Here is a 19,709-nt window from a genome sequence, read left to right on the forward strand (position 1 = left end):
TTGCATAAGCTGTTCTGAGCCTAAAATAGCTTTACTTCCCACACCTTACAAACAGAGCTACTTTCCTTTCTACTTCTTTTTTTAAAATCTATTTTAAAGGGATTCATAGTGGAGCTGAACTCTCTGTTAAAGGGCAGAATGGCTTTGTAACATTCTGTCAACGTGCTTTAACTTCATCATGAAGACAAAAGTTGATTGTTGACTTAGGCCTTTGCAGAGAATGAAGTGCAATGGGTTTCCTCCTAGAAAACAACTATTATCCTCAAGCTGTTTTCTCTTTTGGAGATTGATATTGGAAATGGCATTTTTATTGGGGGAGTGAATGCTGGGCCCAAAGACTGTCAGATCAGTGGTTTGCTTTCACCTCAGAGTACTTTAAACCTGACACCCGTAGGGTGGAGGAACAGCCATTTGCATAAACTGTTTACAGGCGAGATGTCAAACACATTTTGGGGACTCTTGTCAAGACAGACAGCAAAATTAAAGAAGTCTTAGAGCAGTTTAGTAGTAGCCTCTCTTTATAACAGTCATACAACAGTAAATGTCCATCCTTCACTTGTTCTACCTTGAGTTTTACCAGCGTCATTCCCCGCTCTGGGCTGCAGTCATCATGCATACTGCTTTTACAAGAAATGTCACCATATTACTTAAAAAAATACGTGTTGAAATGAGTTTATTTCCCGCTTATAATTCAGACCCTTCTGCAATAGCAAAACCTGTGCTTTTCAACTAAAGAGCATATAGAAACGTGTATTTTTAGTGTGCTGAAAAAGAGTCAAGGATGCAAAGTCAGTTGACATTCAGGATGTGGTCCAAACTCATTGGAATTATTAGATTTTCCCCATCGTCCCTGTGACTTTTTACTGAGGACATGACTTGCTGTACTGCAGCAAACCCTGGGTCCATCCGGTGAAATCTGCACAGAAAAGGGGGGATTCCTACATTCAAATACGCATCTGGACAATTTTGCAATGGATTAATTGAGTTTAAAAATTTTCATACATTCTCATTATCTTACAAGCCTTTCAGAATCCTAATTTTATTCATCCATTTCTCCTGCTTGTCTCACAAAAAAAAAGATCCAGGAGCCACAGTATTACCTGCTTGTTTCACCAGGAAAGTGCTTGGGTTTGCCTGGCTTTTTTTAAAACTTCTTTTTTCACTTTCATTTTTTTCATCACGAGGAGAATCAAAAGTAGATTCAGTGTTCTGTGCAGTTTTCTTTCTGCGGTGAGTGTAAAAGTTTGAAAGGAAACGCTGTTGTTATTCTCTCGCGTGATATTCTCCTATGGGACGCTCATTCTGTCATGGCGAAGAAATGAAGCTATAGCTTTTGTGGCTTGAGCTCTTCCTTGGCAGTCTGCTACCACCTGCCTGTTTGGGATTATTTTTACCCTTAATTCAGCGCCTTGATCCTCCGATGCTCCAGGAACACTGAGAGCCACAACATTGCCAGGAGTTCAGCAGTGATGCTCATACTGCTCTTGATCAGCTGAACTGCTCCGTGGCCTCATCCATCTCCTACTGAACCAGCATTTCACTGACCTCAGTAGGAGCTCGATCAGATCTTAACTGAATATTGGGAAGATAAATTGGGATTGATTCCAGCTGTAGTTTGTAATAAGCCTTTTCATCATAAAATGAAGATAGAAGTAAAATTAATACCGACAGTTCGCTGAATTTTGACCCCAGTTCATTTATTTTGGTCACTGGCTTTTCTCATGCCCAGCTTGAACACAGCTTAATTCATATATTTTTTAAAACCTGCTAGTCTGTTACTCGGTAATTGGTAATAAGTTATGGTCTTTTCCTTTGCTGTAGTTTTCTGCTTAAGATGAGGATACCTGCGTATTTTCTTTATATTATTTTTCTTCCCAGAGCTTCCAAACAAATGAAATTCATTCTGGTTGATTTCTGTTATCGGTCTGTAACAGATTGGGATATATTCTGCGCTGGGTAAATGCATACAGCCTTTCCTACCCTCTAAACTCACAGACACATTAACAGAACGCAAAAGGGTTTATTGTGTAGGTTTATAGCAGCAAGCCTACAAGCAAGCTGCAGAACACACAATCCATACCAGTCTTTGAATACACTAGTATGTCTCGTGAGCTGTATTGTCCATCAATAGTGAGGAAAAGGCGGCCCAGCGGAGAGCATCTGCACCAGTCCTTTCTCCAGTGAAGGTTTTAGGAATTCTTCTCAAATTAGACATCATCCAGGAAAAATACTGTGATAGTGGTATCGATCCATACTGTGTTTGGGGAGGATATGTTATCTCAATAGGCTGTGGGTCAAATACCGCTTCATAAGTTCTGCAGAGCTGATGTTAAGGATGAAGGGTAATTCTGCATATAGCTTCTCAAGTCCAAAGCACTTAGTAGCCTTCCCAAAGGGAGAAAGAGATCTCAATAGTTATATTTAAATGGTTGTTGGAGGCACTAGGCTTAGGGAAGAAAAAAATCTTCCTTTTCAAAAGACGTTTCCCTGTTTTGACTGGTTTTCATTTCATGGCCATGGTGCTTTTCAGCAAACCTCATTACACATATCAACAAATCTCCTTCCTTTCAAGTCTGACAGTGTTAATAAAAAGCCGAAGTTGTGACAGTTCTGCTTGTTGACTGTCTGAGCCTGGAACACGAGGGAAAACACAATGCCAGTTAACCATGGGAGCTGAAAACTCGGAGAGTAAATACAGTCATTGTACTGAACAAGACGACTTGAAATTCTGTCCACAAAGCGGGTTGTTGCTCTCTTTGGGGACCAACTGCGGAAACTGTTACGCTCTTGTTTTCCTTCTGTGTCCCCAGCATTGACAATTAGAAAGGAAACTACTAATAGCTTTTGAGGTAACTGGCACGAGGAGGAAGACTGCAACTAAGTCCCCAAAGTGGTTTCACTTCTTTTTTTTTGTCTTGTGCTGGGGTAGGTTTATGTCAACGGGGAGTGGGTCACCAGCATCGGAGAAGGAGGCAGCTTCGGGGAACTGGCATTGATCTATGGAACACCCCGGGCCGCCACCGTCAAGGCCAAGACGGATCTCAAGCTCTGGGGCATCGACAGAGACAGCTACAGACGCATTTTAATGGTAAGTTTATGGAGAAGGGCTTGTTTATGGAGTTGATATTTTTTACTTTCTTTTGTAGCGCCAGCACTTCTATTCTGTGTAGAGAGCACACTGATGATAGAAGGCTGCGCAGTCTGGGTTCCTACATAAAAGAGACAGGACATGACAATAACATTGAGTAACTAAATTAAGGGAACTGAAGGAAAAAGGGGACAAGATTCAGCAGAGAGACGCTGAGTCAGAAATGCAATTGAATAACATTATGCATAACTATTATATGTGAATGAAAACCTCAGGAGGCCTCCATTACCCACCGAAGCTATGCAAATCCTCTCCTTTTCGTGAACCTCACAATGTCTTTCAGCACTACCCCTTGCCTATGAAGTCTTTGTTTGAACCTGTATTATCCTCTTCAAGGCAGGCAATACAAGGTAAATCCAGCTCCACTAAAAAAAAAAGTCTCGGTTGGACTGTGCCCTCCATCTTCGTTAGCCAGCCCACAGCCACACGTATCATAGGATGGGAGCTGCAGCGTCCCTGCTAATGATTTATTGCTCTGCTCCTTTCAAACTCCCTCATCTCTGCAGCAAAGCTCAACAGACCTTCTGGGCGCCTAGGGTGTGTGCTAGCTTGTGGATTTGCTGGTGGTTCTTGAGTGGTGAGTTTATAATGGAAACTTTGACAGATTATTAACTTTAGCAATGTCATAACTTTTTCTACGAGTTTGTTTCCAATGTCCATGTGCATATCTTCCTTCTCCATAAAATATTCTGTTCTTTTTGATAATTAACAGACATAATTCTATGTAAAGCCTCTTTCTCAATAGGACTTGTCTCTAAAAGCTGCATTGTTTAATTCTGTTCTGAAGGAAATTACACTATGCTCTCAGAATAATAAAGGAGTGTGCATTTTGAGATCATCTGTATTTCCAGTGGATGTCATGGATAACAGAAAAATTAGAAAGGAATTGAGTAGATTTTACACTTAAATGATTAGTTCTTAAGCAACAGAGTGTAAGAGTGATCTTTATTTATACTGTGTGATGACTGTTGGATGTCTGTATGAAGCATTGCTGGTTTTTACTCTGTATTTCACAGACTGACTTCTGTATCGCATAAACGAACATCATACTGACATCTAGGAGACTACATCTGATGGAAATTTACTCTATCCCAAAATATTCAGCCTGATTGCTCCAAGAGAAAATAGAGGAATAATGATGAGAAGCGTACTGTCTTGTGGATAAGCGGGTTTAATAGTTTTTGAATGCCTCCCAGTATAGGGAAGCAGGCAGTAGAAACTGAGACTTTTCTGCAAGGTATTTCTAAAACAGAGAGCAGGAGAATTTCCTAACAGATTTAAGAGGCACACTCAGCTTATTTGTCCCATGTCCTACATGGATGCAGTGGAGGGGCGACTGGGATAACCGGTGCGATGAACCTGCATGGTGCAAGGAAGAATCCAAGGTATAAAAGAGAAGGAATGTAGGAGGGAAATAAATGTCAGGACAAGCTACATATTTCTTGGCTTTTTAAGCATAGCTTTTTACAGCTGCCTGTAACCTTGCTACTAAAGAATTCAAGGGACAGATTCACAGGCCTCGTAGCCTAGAGGTAATTTCAGTTTTAGTGTTGATGAAAATAGTGGTACCTAACATCATCCAACCCTGTGAGCTTTCAGGTTTGGTCATGTGTCCATTACCATCTGATAGCAGCTTTCAAAAGATGAATATTTGATGCAGAAACAGGATTTGACTAAAAGGGTTTAAAGTCCCAAGTGGAAAAGACTGTGTTTTTAATGCTAGCTTCAGCCATACATACAACTTGAATATTACGGATATACTTATATTTGATTCTAGTGTAGTGCTAAGTGCTTTTCAAATTAATTTACATATTCTCTGAACCAGTGATTGCTGTACCTTACCTAACAAGCTCAGTTTCTGCAGTTGATGAGACCTTTAACTTTACACAGAGGTGTTTTTTCTCCCTTTCTCTCTTATGTTTTTTTACAGTTGGGGCAATGAAAAATTGATGGTCTGTTACATTACATTAGATACCCAGACAGTGTAATTGTAGTATTCCCAATAGTTAGATAGGAAATATTTCAGGTAGCATGGTGAATTAATTGCTGCAGGTATAAAAAATGTCCAATTTTAAGCGCTGTCCACGGTGAATGCAATTTACCCATCCAGACTACATCAAGTCTGTCATCTTTTCATTTATTTGTAGGTGCAGCATGGATAATTTCTTTGCTGTAGGTGAAATGAGACACCTGTCTTTGTGCATTCGTGTGAAGGCAGGTTACAATGGCTCTCTGCACATTTCCTCAAGCCTAAGAATTAATTACATCAGGTTTCAGTGGCTGCATTTCATACTTGAAGCTAACTCCACCATTACATGGCTGGTTTTGCTGTACTTAGTTTCAAGATGTAGTAGTAGCTGCCTTTCAAGTCCCAGAAACGTGGTTTCCTGCCGTTTAGCCTCTTACCTTATGTTTCTAGAAAGTTGCTGGATATTTTGGATGCAGAAATGCTTCTGCGTTTAAATAAGAGGTAGTAATGTTTAGGATATATTTTGAAATATATCATTTAAGTTGGTTTTAAAACTTGAGAGTGAGCAGGTTTTTCTTTTTTATTTTCCGTTTGCAAATCCTTTTTGTCCAAGGGATCAATGACCTTTTTTTCTCCCAAAGATATCTTTTTATTTTTCTGTAGTCAGATAAAGCCCCTCCATAACCCCAGAGAGTTTTTTCTTTCCTCTGCATTCCTTCCTGGCCATGACCAGCCCCATGTTTTCTCAGTCTAGTGTTGAAATTTTATTCAAGTTGTAAATATTTATTTGCAAATCGTGCCTTCAGATCCACACTTGCCAAAAAGATTTTATCCTGTCTTGAGACACTTGACTGTCTACCTCATTTGTCCTTGCAGGCTGTTTTGGATCTTTGCTTCACATTTAGTAATTTCTAGTTTTTATTTTTCCTTAGTGCCATTTTCCCCACTTACGTGTCTCATCGATCCTGACTGGTTTATGGTATGAATAAAATGTATCTCCGGAGGTTTGGGAGTTTGGGTTTTCCTTTTTTTTGGATGGACAAAGCCTGATGCAAAAAGTTCCTGCTGGCTTTTAGTTACACTTGTCATCCATTTATTATTTAGCCTGTCCCAAAAGAACTTTGTTAAAACAGATATATTACTTTATATTTCATTGTCTCAGCTTAGGTGCCCTGATGGCTTGAAGGTCACATTCAAGTTTGTTTTAGCAGCTGTGATGATTGTAAATGTTGGGATAGGTGGAGGGTTTTTTGGTCAGGATTTGCAGTGAAATTGCTTGGCTTTTGCTGCAGTCCTTGACAAAGTATTATACCATGAAATTCATTGTACAAGATGGATTACAAAAAACCACTTGAACATGTTCCTCCCTCAGTACACTCACAAATTATCTGTCCATCCGTGTGTTCCGTTTATTTCATTAAATTATCTGTGCTGAGTTGCATGCTTTTCACTCTGTTGCAAATTTTTTTATGTATATGTACTCTGTGTGCGCACACACAAGTGCACACACACATTTATGTATATATTCTGTATTTATTTACTTACATTCTTCTGGGAGAGAAGCAAAGGAATTTTTTTGCCATCGGATTCTCATGTAATTCAGTTGCTGAAATGTTGCTGCTCTCTTCTTTGCAATTGGGATTCAAGAGCATCACGGAATGGGGAACATCCCAGGGTAATACAATATTTGTATTCTAAATATAGCAAATACCACAAATACCAGAGAAGCAAACGTCTGTATCCCAACATCAGATTGATCCCCCAGACAATTCAGTTCCCAGACTGAGGAAATTTGAAGTATTAATTTCTTGTAATTTCTTCTTTAAAAAGGCTTGATTCAGAGTAACGTAACTATCCTCTAGCACCCGTGGTCCAAGATACCTGGCTCTGAGAGCGCACTTGCATGGGATACAATACTTTTTGCCTATTTGGCCAACTTTGCTCACTGAACGTGAGTTGTAATATTGGGATGTAAGTCATGACAAATCAAAGGTAGTCAGTTCCTAATGTTATGCCTCATTTTATTTATGTTATTTTGGCTTTGGTTTACCATCTTTTCACAGCTTTGAACCCAGGAACAAGTTCTTTAACAAGTGTCTTTTTCTACTGAGATAAAATAAAGTCCCAAGGACTTCGTGTTGCCATAAAATGTAGGTTGAGTGGTGGCCAAAACATAAAGCAAATCTGAAGCCTGCAATCCATCCGACATCTGTGCAATATAGCATCGGGATCTTGCGGGCTATTTTGTTTTCACAGTCGATATGCACGGTGACTCTTTCTTTCATGCTCCTGCAAGAATGTACACCCAAAGCATCATTCAATATCAGGTTTATGCAGGGATTAAACAGGGCTGGAGCAGTCCAGAAGGCCATTCCGGCACCTCCTACCAGGATAACTCTTTTTATTTGAAACTCGAGCCATGCTTTGCCTCTTGGTTTGCCATTTGTTTGGCTTCTTACTGAAGGTGGGGATTTCTAGGAAGGACCCGATCAACTCCACCTGAAAAAAGTGGAGCAATAAAGAAGATATGAAGAGTGCTGGAGGGACAAAGCAAAGAGGCGAGCAGAGGGGAAGAGAGACAGAGACTGGACTTGAGGAAGAAAAAAATGGAAGAAAACAGGGAAAGCAAAGGGGCAGTTGGAAAAGAGATGCAACAGTCCTATTCAACAAGACCTGTTGTTATCTCCGGGGCATTCATTTTTCCTAGCCTGTGTATTGCTTAAGCTTAGCCTAGGACTTGCTACATTTTTAAGTGGTCCTAAAACTGACTTTGAGCTGATTTCTGGGTGGATTTCACAAATGCAAGTGATCTTGTTTCTCCTTGGGACTGTTTCAGGGAGGAGCACTGCAGCTTAGAATATTAACGAGTCTTCGTAGTTAGTGGGAACCACTGTCTTTAAGAAGATGAGCTTATGCATGACAGCTCAGAACCGGGGAGAAAGCGAACAAAGGGAAGGAGAGAGAGGGAGAAGCAGCGACTATTGAAATAAGATATTAATAGGTTAGAAAAATCAGAATTAATAAAGACTTTTTAAAACATGCCATCAAGAACCCTGCCAGTGCAGAATTATTCATGTACATTTACTATTGTTTTTATCTGGCTCAAGCAGTACGATTTCTGCTGCTTCCCTTGGGAAACTTCTCTGCAAGAGAATAATTCTTGTGTCGGGAAAACTTTTTTGATATTGATCTTAAATTAGATTTTCTTAATTTTCTCCTATTACTTTGAGTTATGTCAAGTTATGCTGTACTAAATTGTCCTCTCTTTCTGTCATGTATCTGTAGATTATTTTCACTACTTAAAACGCTTGCAACAATGCATGCTAGCTATGAGCATGGCATACCTATGAGCCCAGTGCTGAGCTGACATATACAGGCTGAATTTGTTTTGCTCCTTCCTTATCGGCTCTCCCCGAGTGTTTTAGCATTTCTTCAGGCTCTGTTTGGTTTGGGAGCACTTTTCTGGAGAAGAGGTACTGAGACAAGAGTGTAGCACACCAGGCGCCATCACATCCGAGCCATGGAGATGGAGCCTCTGAACTTCATTCCTGGATGATGTCTTTGAGTATACAGACCAAAATAGCCTTGGCTGTATTCTCGTTGCAGTCTGACGTTGCAAATCAGGTCTCACCTACTGTCTGTAAATCTCTTTCAGCTTTACAATTTTCCAGTCTTCTTCCATTTGTCAAACATCTGTGCTTTGGATTTTTTTTTTCTTTGCATTTCTTAGCTGTATTTTCCAAACAGAAGCTCATTCTATTATTTTCTACTTCCATTTTGAATGTCTCTAGGTTTGTTCTTGTTATTTTCCTGTCCTGGCAAGCTTTCATAGTATCTCCTAGTCTGCAGATATCGTTATTGTCTGATTTGTTGCTGCTTCTAGAAGATCCATGAAAATATTGCATAAGAACAGACTTAGCACGTGTCCCGGGGAGTGTGCCGGTCGACACTTCTGCAGAAACAACTTGAAGGGTGGGAGAAGAGGTTACGCTGGTGTTCATATCCCTGGCCTCAATGATTTGGATAAAGCAACTAGACCAAATAAAACAAGTATAAAAAGGACATGAGGAGTCAGAGGTGATATTATGCCAATGGGAGGGGACGAGAGGGGAACATTAGGCTGATCAAGGAAGGTGGGAAGTAGGCATGTTCTCTGTTTCATGGGAAGGAAAAGATGATTAATACCAATGGAAATAAGCACATGCTTGGGTTGTTTGTAAGATTTCTACTGCTGCGTTGTTTCTAGCTTGTGTTGAGTAGTGTTCTCTCAAAATCTCTTCCCCTCACTGCACTTATGAAAACTCGAGCAGGAAAACGCACTCAAGTGAAAACAATGTGCGTGAGGGTGAGCCAAGCTTCTCCTTTCTGGAGGAGAAACTGGGGTCTGGAAACTGTGCCGATCAGGATCCAGCCTCGTGTGTTCTGAAAATGCAAAGACAGCTTCTGTGCCTGCCTGGGCACCCTGAGGTGATGCTCTGCTGTCGGGTGGCTCATGCCACCCCGGAGGCTGTTGTTTGTCTCCTGCAGGAGAGATGGAAGGCTGGATGGAGCCATCCTGCAGGCTGAGTCGTGAGCCGTGCGTTGGGTCACCTTGGGTTTCAGTGCACGTGCTGGGAAACAGGACTCCTAAGCCTCAACCAGCAGTTCTTCCGTAGGCTCTCGTTCTCCCTTACCTTTGTGGCATCATTCTGAGACGTGGGATATTTAAGACAGTGAAGCTATGCATTAAGTGGAGTTCCACTGAGGTTCTAGATACTATCACAATACAAAAAATTATAATAGCACATTTAATTAATTCTTTCCACTTCAGTTTTGCTTTTGCACTTGTCTTCAAGGTGGATTCTGTACCGCTGCCCTGGCTTAGTTTAGCCAAGAACCAACCTACCCATTTTCCTGTGGGAAGTGATGGGCTCTTGCTCTCCGGGCCAGGCGGGATGCCTGCAATTCTTACCTTCCTGGGTCTTGTCTGCGTCTCTAAATACTCGAAGCTGTGGTCAGGCGTCGTTTATGGCTACTGATTACTGCTTCTTAAAATTCATCTGTGTCCACAAGTCATTTAAAAAGCATTTTCCACATCTGTCCCTGGGTGCCCCAGCCCATCAAACTAAACCACCAATCTGGTTTTCCACAGCTGTCAATTTTGCTGTTCTCGTTTCCACTCGATTGCAGGGAGGAAAGCAACAACTGCGCAGTGTCCAGGTTTCCATTCTTTGTCTCGCAATGAGCTGTCAGGATCTGGCGTGGTTTGCAGAGCCTCCTCCGTTTGAAGTTCTTTTTTTTTTTTTTTTTTTCTTTCTGGCACTTCAAATGCTTTCGGGGGCCCCCGAGGTTGAGCACCAGGTTTGTCAGACAGAGAGGTCAGACGAGGGTTACCGATGCTATCGCTGAGAGGCGAACTGTCATCACCAGACTCGGAAATTATGAACGGGGTGCGGAGGGGGAGACCTCGGTAGCTGCTGCTGATGATGATCCAGAGGTACCTGGGAAGAGTGGCAGCTCCTGACGGTGCTGCGGCTGTTTCGGAGAGGGGTGCAAATGGGAGCTGTCCCCAGGGGGGAGCACCCAGCAGCTTCTGCTGATGCCAAGGCCTGCTGATGTTGGTGGAAGGATTCCTGCAGCTTTGGTGGTCGTTGGATCAAGCCCTACCTGCACAGTGTGTGTAGGAAGAGGGACGGTATTTAATTCTTAGTGATATCATTGCACTTGAGGACACCAGCCTTTTCTGTTTTCATACTTTCATGCATTTCTGGATGCTTTGACAGTGGAGGGTAAAATGTTTCTTCTCCTTTTCCTTTGTCTATCCCCACTTGCTGCCTCTGCTTCCAGCACTTTCCAGTGCTCACTTGGAGACAGAGGAATGGAAAGGTGGCTTTTTCTGTGGCACATACTGACATTTGCTTCTGTCTTTTCTGCCCAGCCTATAAGTAAATGCCATCTTTATTTCCCTTTTCTTCTGAAGAAGGGTGTATCATCTTTATGCTGTACTCCTGCCTTGTACATTTGACAGGCAGGCACCAGGCAGCCTTCAACATCCACGGGGAATCTACCCAGGCAGAAACAATGATGTGGGCTGTCATATAACAGTGTGGAATAAACTGCACGGTACCGAAGAAGACCCTGGAGTTCCTCTTTGGTACATGGGAGGGTTTTCTTTTCAAGTCATTTGTGTCTCTGCAGAAGGAGTTAAGGATGAATTAATTATTTTTGCATTGGTAAAACTGCATCGTATTTATTCATACCTGAACCTCCTTCAGAAATGCGTGCTGGAATGGCTACTTACGGTTTCTGTCTGTGGTGATCGAACACTATGTAAGCAGAAGCTTTCTCAGTAATTTATCACACAATAAAATCTTAGTAGAGTGGGAACAACTGTGCTGGTGGCTGCACATGCATTGATGGATTGTCTGCTCCAAAACGCTTAAATCTTGTTAAAATAATAATATGAATGGGTTGCTCAGCAGTAACAATACATACAACACTATACAGAATATAAACCAGGCTCACAGATAAACGCTCTTGGCATTAAAGAGGTTTTAAGCTAAAAGGATGGGACCCATGAGGGGGACATTTTAAGTTTTATCCTACTTTGTAATTGTAAATTCCCTTCCAGCAGGGCCTCATTGGTAACAAGATATATATTGAATTAGCTAAACAGTTAATTGATGAAGCTCTGGCTTTAAAATGAGTGCCCGTAAATAATGGCTACAATTCATCCATGGTGTCCAGTAACACCAGTGAAGTCAGTGAAATTACACCAGGATTGCATTTGATTCCTTCTGTCTTCGCTTATCAGCAATACAACTTGCCCAGACATTTTATGGGGAAACATTTGCCTTAGGCTGTTTATACTGGCTGGGCTTAAGGTTTGGAAGGGGAGGGAAAAAAAAAAGAGCAGCTGTAGGAAGAAATCACAAAAATACTTTGTGTAATGTTCTACCTCCTTTTTCTCTCTCCTTTAATAACAGGGCAGCACGCTGAGAAAGCGGAAGATGTATGAAGAATTCCTGAGCAAGGTCTCCATTTTGGGTCAGTTGCCCTTTGGACTTTCCTGTTAGTTCCTCTGTTATACGTGTTGGCAAAATGAATTTTGGTCTTTGATGGCACGATGAAAGCAATGGTGGTCAAACAGAAGGTCTCACGGTTGCATCATTTCTGAAGGAATGAAAGCGTAAAGGGCCCTTTTTAGGACTTGTTTTTCTCATTCTTTAATATGCACTGAGCATTTGTTTGACGGGCAAATCTTCCCTTAAATATGGGAGCAGGCATTCACTGGTAACCCTTTGGTAGCTGCTGTTGCAGTAGAGACCATATGGATAGAGGAGAAAGCAGTGCAGAGATGTGAATTTGTCATAAAGTCTAGTTACATCCTTCCAGGTGACAGGGGAGAAGCTTTTTCCTGTAAGAATACTGTATTTATGTGAACTAAACACACTAACCTCACAAATCAAAATGCACTGATTTTTTTTTTCTTCTGTGTATTTTACAGCCCCTGTCTCACATTCTTAAAACATCTGTTTAGCTTCTTGTCCTTGGATTTTGTTGCCCTTTGATTAATGTGATAGCCACGAAATTTGGACATGTTCTTGATGGCCTTCAGTAGGAAAAACAACAAACCCATAATGCCTGACCAATCAATCACCATTAGGAGAACAAAAGCTTCTAATAAGGGGGACAGTGTTAGACAGTACAATGAAATGTTGGTGCCGTAGGAGAAACATCAAGATTCTGCTGGGGCTATTTTGAAAAAAAACCCCACAACAGTACAGGATTAACTTGCTATATAATTAAAATACTTATATTTCTATTTAAACAACTTTCTTTTCTTGTTTATGGTAATCCTCTACCATTTGAGCTTATTTACCTGAAATATGAGAGTCTTAGTGAAAATGTACTTGAACTTCTGAGAGGTGCTATGCATGAAATTTTCAATTACATTTGTACGCTTAAAGTAAGGCCAAGTATGTTGCTCACTTATTAATGAAGTTTTCATCATTTAAATGCCATATTTTGTGCTTAATTTAAATCTTCCTAAATTAAGAGCACAAATTATACCAAATTACAGTGAGTATTTAAAGAAAAAAGGATCTCTGTACCTGCACTAATGAGAAGCAATTACAACAATGAGACATCTCAAAACAATTTCAGAGTAGAAAGGTTATTCAAAGATGTGCTTCCTTAAACATGTGGTTTGCAATATAATTATATCCTAGTTTGTAGTATGGCTTTTCAATCTCAGTAAAAGTGAGGTAGGGCTTCAAGATTTGAACCCTTTTTTTTAAGTACGAAAAAGCACCAGACAAATAATGCATCATTTCAGGAGCATTGAGAATTTCGGTGAAATGTGTAAGGATCTATTTCACACGTCTAAAAAGTAGATGACAGCTGGGAAACAGAAAGGTATTCTAGAAATCTCAACACAGCACTGAGAAGTCCACTTCATGCCTTAGTGTGGTCAGAACTTGGTGATTTCATGGTGGAAAATCCTCTACCTGCTTCTTATATATATTTTTTCAAGGCTTGCATAGTGTCTGTAGCTAGCCATATAGCTGTAAGAGCAATTTTTTTTTTTAATCTAAGGATTTTTTAGATTTTCAGTAGCTACTTATAGTGTATTGATCAAGAGTTGAGAAAACTAATTGTTTAGAATCTTTCTTCTGGAGTTGAATTAAATGTAAAGCCATGCATTGATACATACAATTTAGAAATTGCAAAAAATTGCATATGGTCTACTTTATTTGATGCTTGACTTCAACTCTGCAACTGAAAACTTTAGGAGTTTTATCATGTACAATCTTCTATATAATGCTCTGTTTGCAAGAGCCATTAACCAATGCATTTGTAGTGGTACAATTCCCTTAGAGAAAAGAGAGACACTTCGTGACTACAGCTAGAATTAGCTTTGAATTTTTCATAAAGCCAACCGAAGAAGAAGTTTCAAGAGACTCTTTCTTTTCATTGTTAATTACCGAGTTCTTTTTAAAAAAAAATATGAAAAAGCCTACTCCAGTCTGTATGAAAGAGTTTTATGCTTATTTTTAGTCAAACAGAGCACTTTTTGAATGTTGCATTGACAATATGGGCTTGGTCTTTGATATTAATTCTTCTGCAGCAAAGGTCACAAATACAGCAGGAAAGTAAGTGGATTAGTGATGATAGGTGGGGAAAATATTAGAAATCATAATTTCTCAAACAGCAACAGAAAGTGGCATAAAAACATGAAGACGTATGTGTGTCAGGCAACTCAAAACTTACCTTTGGTGCATTGATCACTGTCATCTGGTTTTGTTACTAGAGCCAGTGTGTGCTTCTGAGCTCAGCCAAGAGGCTTTTTAACTTTTAAAGAACAATTTTTTTTAACTTTTAAAGAACAAATACTTCTAAGCAATAGGTTTAACAAAATGGGGAAACCAGAGTCTGAGAGAACAGCCCAGATCTGATCCTGGTGTCAGAAAATGTGTCTTGACTTATATTAGTTCAGTAATTCATAATAAGTAAGAATCAGCAGAGCTCTAGTATGTGAATTTTAGCCCAGCTTTTTGAGGCAGCGAAGGTTGTATCATTGTATTATCTGTTTCTTTTAATAACTTTTAAACCTGTCACTTCCTTCAGTCAAATCTGATAAAAGTACAGAAGTTCAAGCACAATTCGTTGTCTTGAATTCTCATGCAAATGGTAGAGAGACACGGGTTGGCACCCCTCATCTCCCCGAGGGTAGGACAGGTAAAATTCATCCCCGGGAAAAGGCAGGAGGAGGACGGCAGCCCTGGACCAGCCGCCGTGCAGGCTGTCCCTTGCCTTGTGGGTATGGCCAGGGATTTGTGGCAGCTGCAGGTGGGGGGATAAGGACGCGGAGGCACAGGAAGCAGGCTGTATTAGCTCCATTCCTCATAAAACACACCGGTAATTTTTTTCTTATTGAAGTTTACTTTGAAGTTTTCTAACTTTTCTCTCTAAGTGGGAGAATGAAAAGAAAAACACTTTGTAAACTATCCCGCCGGCAAATGAAACAGAGGTGCCGCTTCAAACGTCCATCCTGAGCCTTCGCTCTCACTGCCACCCATGCCACCAGGGTCTTGCCGCTGGCTTCAGCCCTGCCTGGTCTCACCCACGGGGGGAAGAGTCATCTCTTAGGTCGGCACTTTGGCATCACTTATCTAGCGGGCCATCAGTAACCGGCTGAGAGCAACTCCGACGAAAAGACAGTAGGATTTCTTCTGACATCTGGTGTGGGATGCGGTAAGAAGATCTCGGTGCTCCCGTATCGCTGGTATCTCCAAACAGCTCCTAGGCTGCTCCAATCTGCTGCAGCACCAGGGGAGCGCAGATCAGATCGCAGGCGTAGGGAACCGGAGCCAACTTTTCCTGTCCAACTTTTAAGATTATTATCTGGGTGATTACTAAAGTTTAAGACACAGTGAATAAATACATTCATGTTTCCCAACTGGAGGTTCGTGCAAAGTGCCTGGATGAAAGAAATGTTTCTTTTCTAACAGAACCAGGCATAGCAGAGCTGTCAGTTTACATACAAATCTTCAGCCAAAGTTAGAGTCTTTTTATAATACAGTTTTATGATCTTCAATATTTTAGAGTCCCTGGACAAATGGGAGCGGCTGACAGTGGCTGATGCACTGGAACCTGTCCAGTTTGAAGACGGAGAAAAAATTGTTGTGCAGGGAGAGCCCGGTGACGATTTCTTCATTATTACAGAGGTAAGATTGGCATCCTGATAAGCTCTGTCATTTCCTGGTAAAGATCAAGACTTTGTATTAAAGGCATTTGAGTTCAGTTTAATCTCTTTCTTCAGCATAAATCTGAACTCACTCAAACCAGAACAATTGCTCAAAATTCATATTAATTCAGACACCAGTTCCGTGGAAGTGTCTTAAGTGGGACCATCCCTGATTTCCAGTAAATGGAAGACACAGAGGAATTTTGAGGTGTGTCTACTGTCTCTACTGTTTCTACACAAGATTTTTCTTGTTTAAATTGCCAGTGCTTTAACCAGGCTGGCCAGCAACATGGTGCATTGATCCTTGTTCCCAAAGGGACTTACAGGGGAAATCACAAGCAAACATCTGTAAACTGGAGCAGGAGACCTGATCTGAAAATGGATAATTTGTTCTTTGTTTTGCCTTAAACTCAGTCCAAATGGCTGAGCCATTTTCTTGTTTACTCTCGCAGAGGCAGACAAATCTGTCAGGCAGCTGAAAATGCTGACATCTTTTTGGGAGATTATCTGACACTTCAGTTCCACCATCTCACTTCTGCAAACAGATGCTGATGGGGTTTTTCCTCCCTCTCTGACATAAATATTTGGATCCTTGGTATCTCACACAAATACCTAGGCACTGTGATATAACAAGTTATAAAGAGGTATTAGAGAGATTCAGGCTAAGAATAACAAGTCAGCGTTAGGATATCATTGTGTATGTATTGAAGTACATGCTTCTCAGTACCCGCTGCGAGTGTTCATACACAAATATATAGACTGGGAGCAACCAACACATGGCTGTGGGGTGACAGTTCAAGTGCACGTGCCAGGCCCCACGTTACGTGGCCAGGAACGAGGCAGTGGTGGCACAGGAGCTAGGAGGCAACCTCGGTCCCTCACTGTGGGAGAAGGTGGGTCAGATGGATGTAAGGAAGCCGTGTCATTGCGTTCCCTTGGGATCCAGTTGTATGTACCCAGGGTATGTCTCTGGCTCTGTCGGGCTGCTGTGTTGTGATGGGATTTAGGGGGAAAGAGATCCTGCCCCGCTCAGGGGGTAAAGAGCTTTACAGCACCCACTGCAAATGGCTTAGAGGCCAACAGGTTGGGTTTTTTTTCGCTTGCTCCTTATCTGTGAATTTTTGGACAGGTGCCTCTATCCAAGGCAGCCAGGATTTGGTTCTTAATCAATATCTGACACTTAAAATTCCATTCTCTATTTCCTCTTGAATGTTGGATGCTGGTGCTGAAGTACACACTTGATTTATGAACACAGTTTCTCTTCTGATGCTCACAAAACTGTCAGTGCAAATAACTGCACCTGTATATCACACAGTGGGACACTTAAGAAACTTAAAATATGACCAGTGTCCCTTCAAAACAATACTGTCAGAATAAAAGAGACTAATACTAGATAGGGATTATTTTTCATTATTAAGATACTTAGTATATAAGAAAATTTTTTATTTCTACTAGTGTTATTATGTGTCCTGTTATTCCTTACAGTAGCATGAGACTAGGAAAACCTGATTTTCTTAGCCATCGAATCCCATGTGGAAAATTGGCAGCTTGCTTAAGAATTACCAAGGGCCTTTATTTCCCTGTCTTGATGGAACAGCTGTTAAGACTTGAATGGGTAGAAAAGTATTAACACTGCATACTGCATAGTCATAAAGTATCTGCTCACCTCACCCTTCCACTATAAATCTGATACAGTTTCGCAGTTTGGAAATTGCCTATATTTTTCTGCATTAAAGAGTGAACATCCAATATCAACTATTTCTTGTGCTGCAGTAGCATTTGTGCCCGCTCACACATAGCTTAAGCTTTGTATTTTAAACCTGATTTCACAGGAGTTTACATCTTTGATGTTAAACTTTTCTGCAGGAGAGCTGATGCGAGCCGCCAGGAACACATTATTCTACAAACTGGTTGAAAGTAGTTTTGGCTGGTTTGTTGTCACAATATGTTGAAAAGTCATTAGCTTCTTTCATGTGTTTTTTGATGTTTGTGGCCTTATAATCCAAAACACTCAAAATGCAGCCAATTTGTTTGGCTGCTATACATATAGAAAGCATTTCATGTATCACCAGAATGCAGCCTCCTTTGGAGTATTCTGTCCATTAGTACAAAGCTAAGCTTTGCCATGCAATTTTGGGGCAAGGTACTTATTTATTATAACCCATGGTCATTCATGGCATGCTTCAGTCAAATCAGTTCCCGATTTACAAAGCTTTGGTGCACCAGCATCACGAATACTGGCTCCAAGTGGGATCTTGTGACTCCTATCATAAAAGCTTTTCTAAGGCACCCAGGACTACCCATGGATTTAAAATTGTTTGCACAGTTTTGTATGAACTTCATAAATTAACGATTCATTGCCGATTAGCCTGAAATGCTGCCCTCCTCTGTGACGTCCCTTTGAGATACCATCTTTTAAGCATATTGGTCCTGCAGAAAGACATAGTGAATTGGCACCTTCATGATTCGCAGACTGAAGCGCAACCATGAAACCCTTTTGAAAGGGAGACTTCCAGCCTCTGTGATGATCAGAACAGCAATTCCTGCTTTAAACCAGGAATATCATCCTGCTTAGGATGGACAAGAATATTTAGTGTCCCCCTTCTGTCAAGCAAGCACATTGACCTTTTCTCCTTTTTTCTTAGTATAACCTTTTCTTCGGGGCTTTCTGTCCACCTTCTTATCTCCAGTGTTGCACAGATCATAGTAGGGTGCAGGTTATTTGAGATGCAGGCTGTACGCATGAAAATGCTACAGTGCCCCATGGAGAGCAAGGCTGCAGCAGGAGCTCAGCCAAATTATTAGAATAACAGAAAATGTGCACAGGGAAGCGTCACAGGAAACCAGGGCTTTTTAAGTTCACTGCCCACAAAGCTGTTTATGGTTCATTTTTTGTTAAAGAGTCTAATGAGAAAAGTATTACGCTGAGATTCCAGCACAGCTACAGTTTTTCTGCCATCCTAAATCTTCACAGGCACCAGTAAGATGTTCACTTGCAGTAGGTTGGGTGCTTTTCCATTTAAATCTCAAGCAGCCTTCAACAAGATTTAGTTTTAATATTTAAAGGCTGTGATTTTTTTCCAGAGATAAAATTATTTTAATGTTTATACCATATTCCTTAATTTGAAGATAGGATCAGAAGTGAATGTCTGCTTACAAAAGCAAAGCAACCGCTTCTGTGAGATTGATTTACTACACCTGAAATTGGTAATTAAAAAAAAAAAAAAAAAAGAAAAAAAGAAGCAGCCCTGCAGTTTCTGTATTTTCAGATATTTCCAGGTCTTATTTTCCCACTCTGGTTTTCACACAACAAACTCGGGCTTTCCCAGACCAGACAGATGTGGAATGTATCTGCTGGATTCCAAGGTCATGGAATTATCCCATATGAGATTCCTGGCACAGAGGTGAAAAACTTTAAGCACCATGAAACAATTGTTGCCATAAAGAATTATATTTTGGCAAGCGTGAATCATAACAGATGTACAGTTTCTAACAAATAAATTTGCAGTTGTATTGTACACTGCCACACTGTGTACCCAGCAGTAGGGAGGATTTATTCATCTGACTTCAGATAACGCAAATATTTTTAGCTAGCATTTTAAAGTGGTAGCTTGCAAAGGCGTGTGAGCTTTGCGGAGTTAAATATCCCAGCAAATGTTAAGTCCCTTTAAATGAAATGCCAGTTGAATGGGGGCTGATTTTATTCCCAGCTCGTGCTTTGCCACTGACTTCAGCTTGAACAGTAGTTCAAACTAGTGTAGTAGTGCTCTGAAACTGGAAAGAAATGAAGTTTTTGCTGTTGTCTAGGTTACTGAGAAAGGTAGTGACAATAGTATTAAAAATAGCGGTTATGATCATGTACT

At 40.8% G+C, this 19,709-nt stretch overlaps 1 protein-coding gene across 4 annotated transcripts in view; it reads left to right on the plus strand.

Moving 5' to 3' along the window:
• PRKAR1B (protein kinase cAMP-dependent type I regulatory subunit beta) overlaps window positions 1-19,709 on the plus strand; it is a 101,011-nt gene that overhangs the window by 64,442 nt on the left and 16,860 nt on the right. For all 4 annotated transcript variants that reach the window (XM_054842898.1, XM_054842899.1, XM_054842900.1 and 1 more), the window contains exons 7-9: window positions 2,930-3,088; window positions 12,083-12,143; window positions 15,705-15,826. In XM_054842898.1, coding sequence (XP_054698873.1) covers window positions 2,930-3,088; window positions 12,083-12,143; window positions 15,705-15,826 — 342 coding nt within the window. The remainder of the gene's footprint in view (window positions 1-2,929; window positions 3,089-12,082; window positions 12,144-15,704; window positions 15,827-19,709) is intronic.

The sequence above is a fragment of the Grus americana genome, chromosome 15 (genome assembly GCF_028858705.1).
Source record: "Grus americana isolate bGruAme1 chromosome 15, bGruAme1.mat, whole genome shotgun sequence".
Taxonomy (NCBI): domain Eukaryota; kingdom Metazoa; phylum Chordata; class Aves; order Gruiformes; family Gruidae; genus Grus; species Grus americana.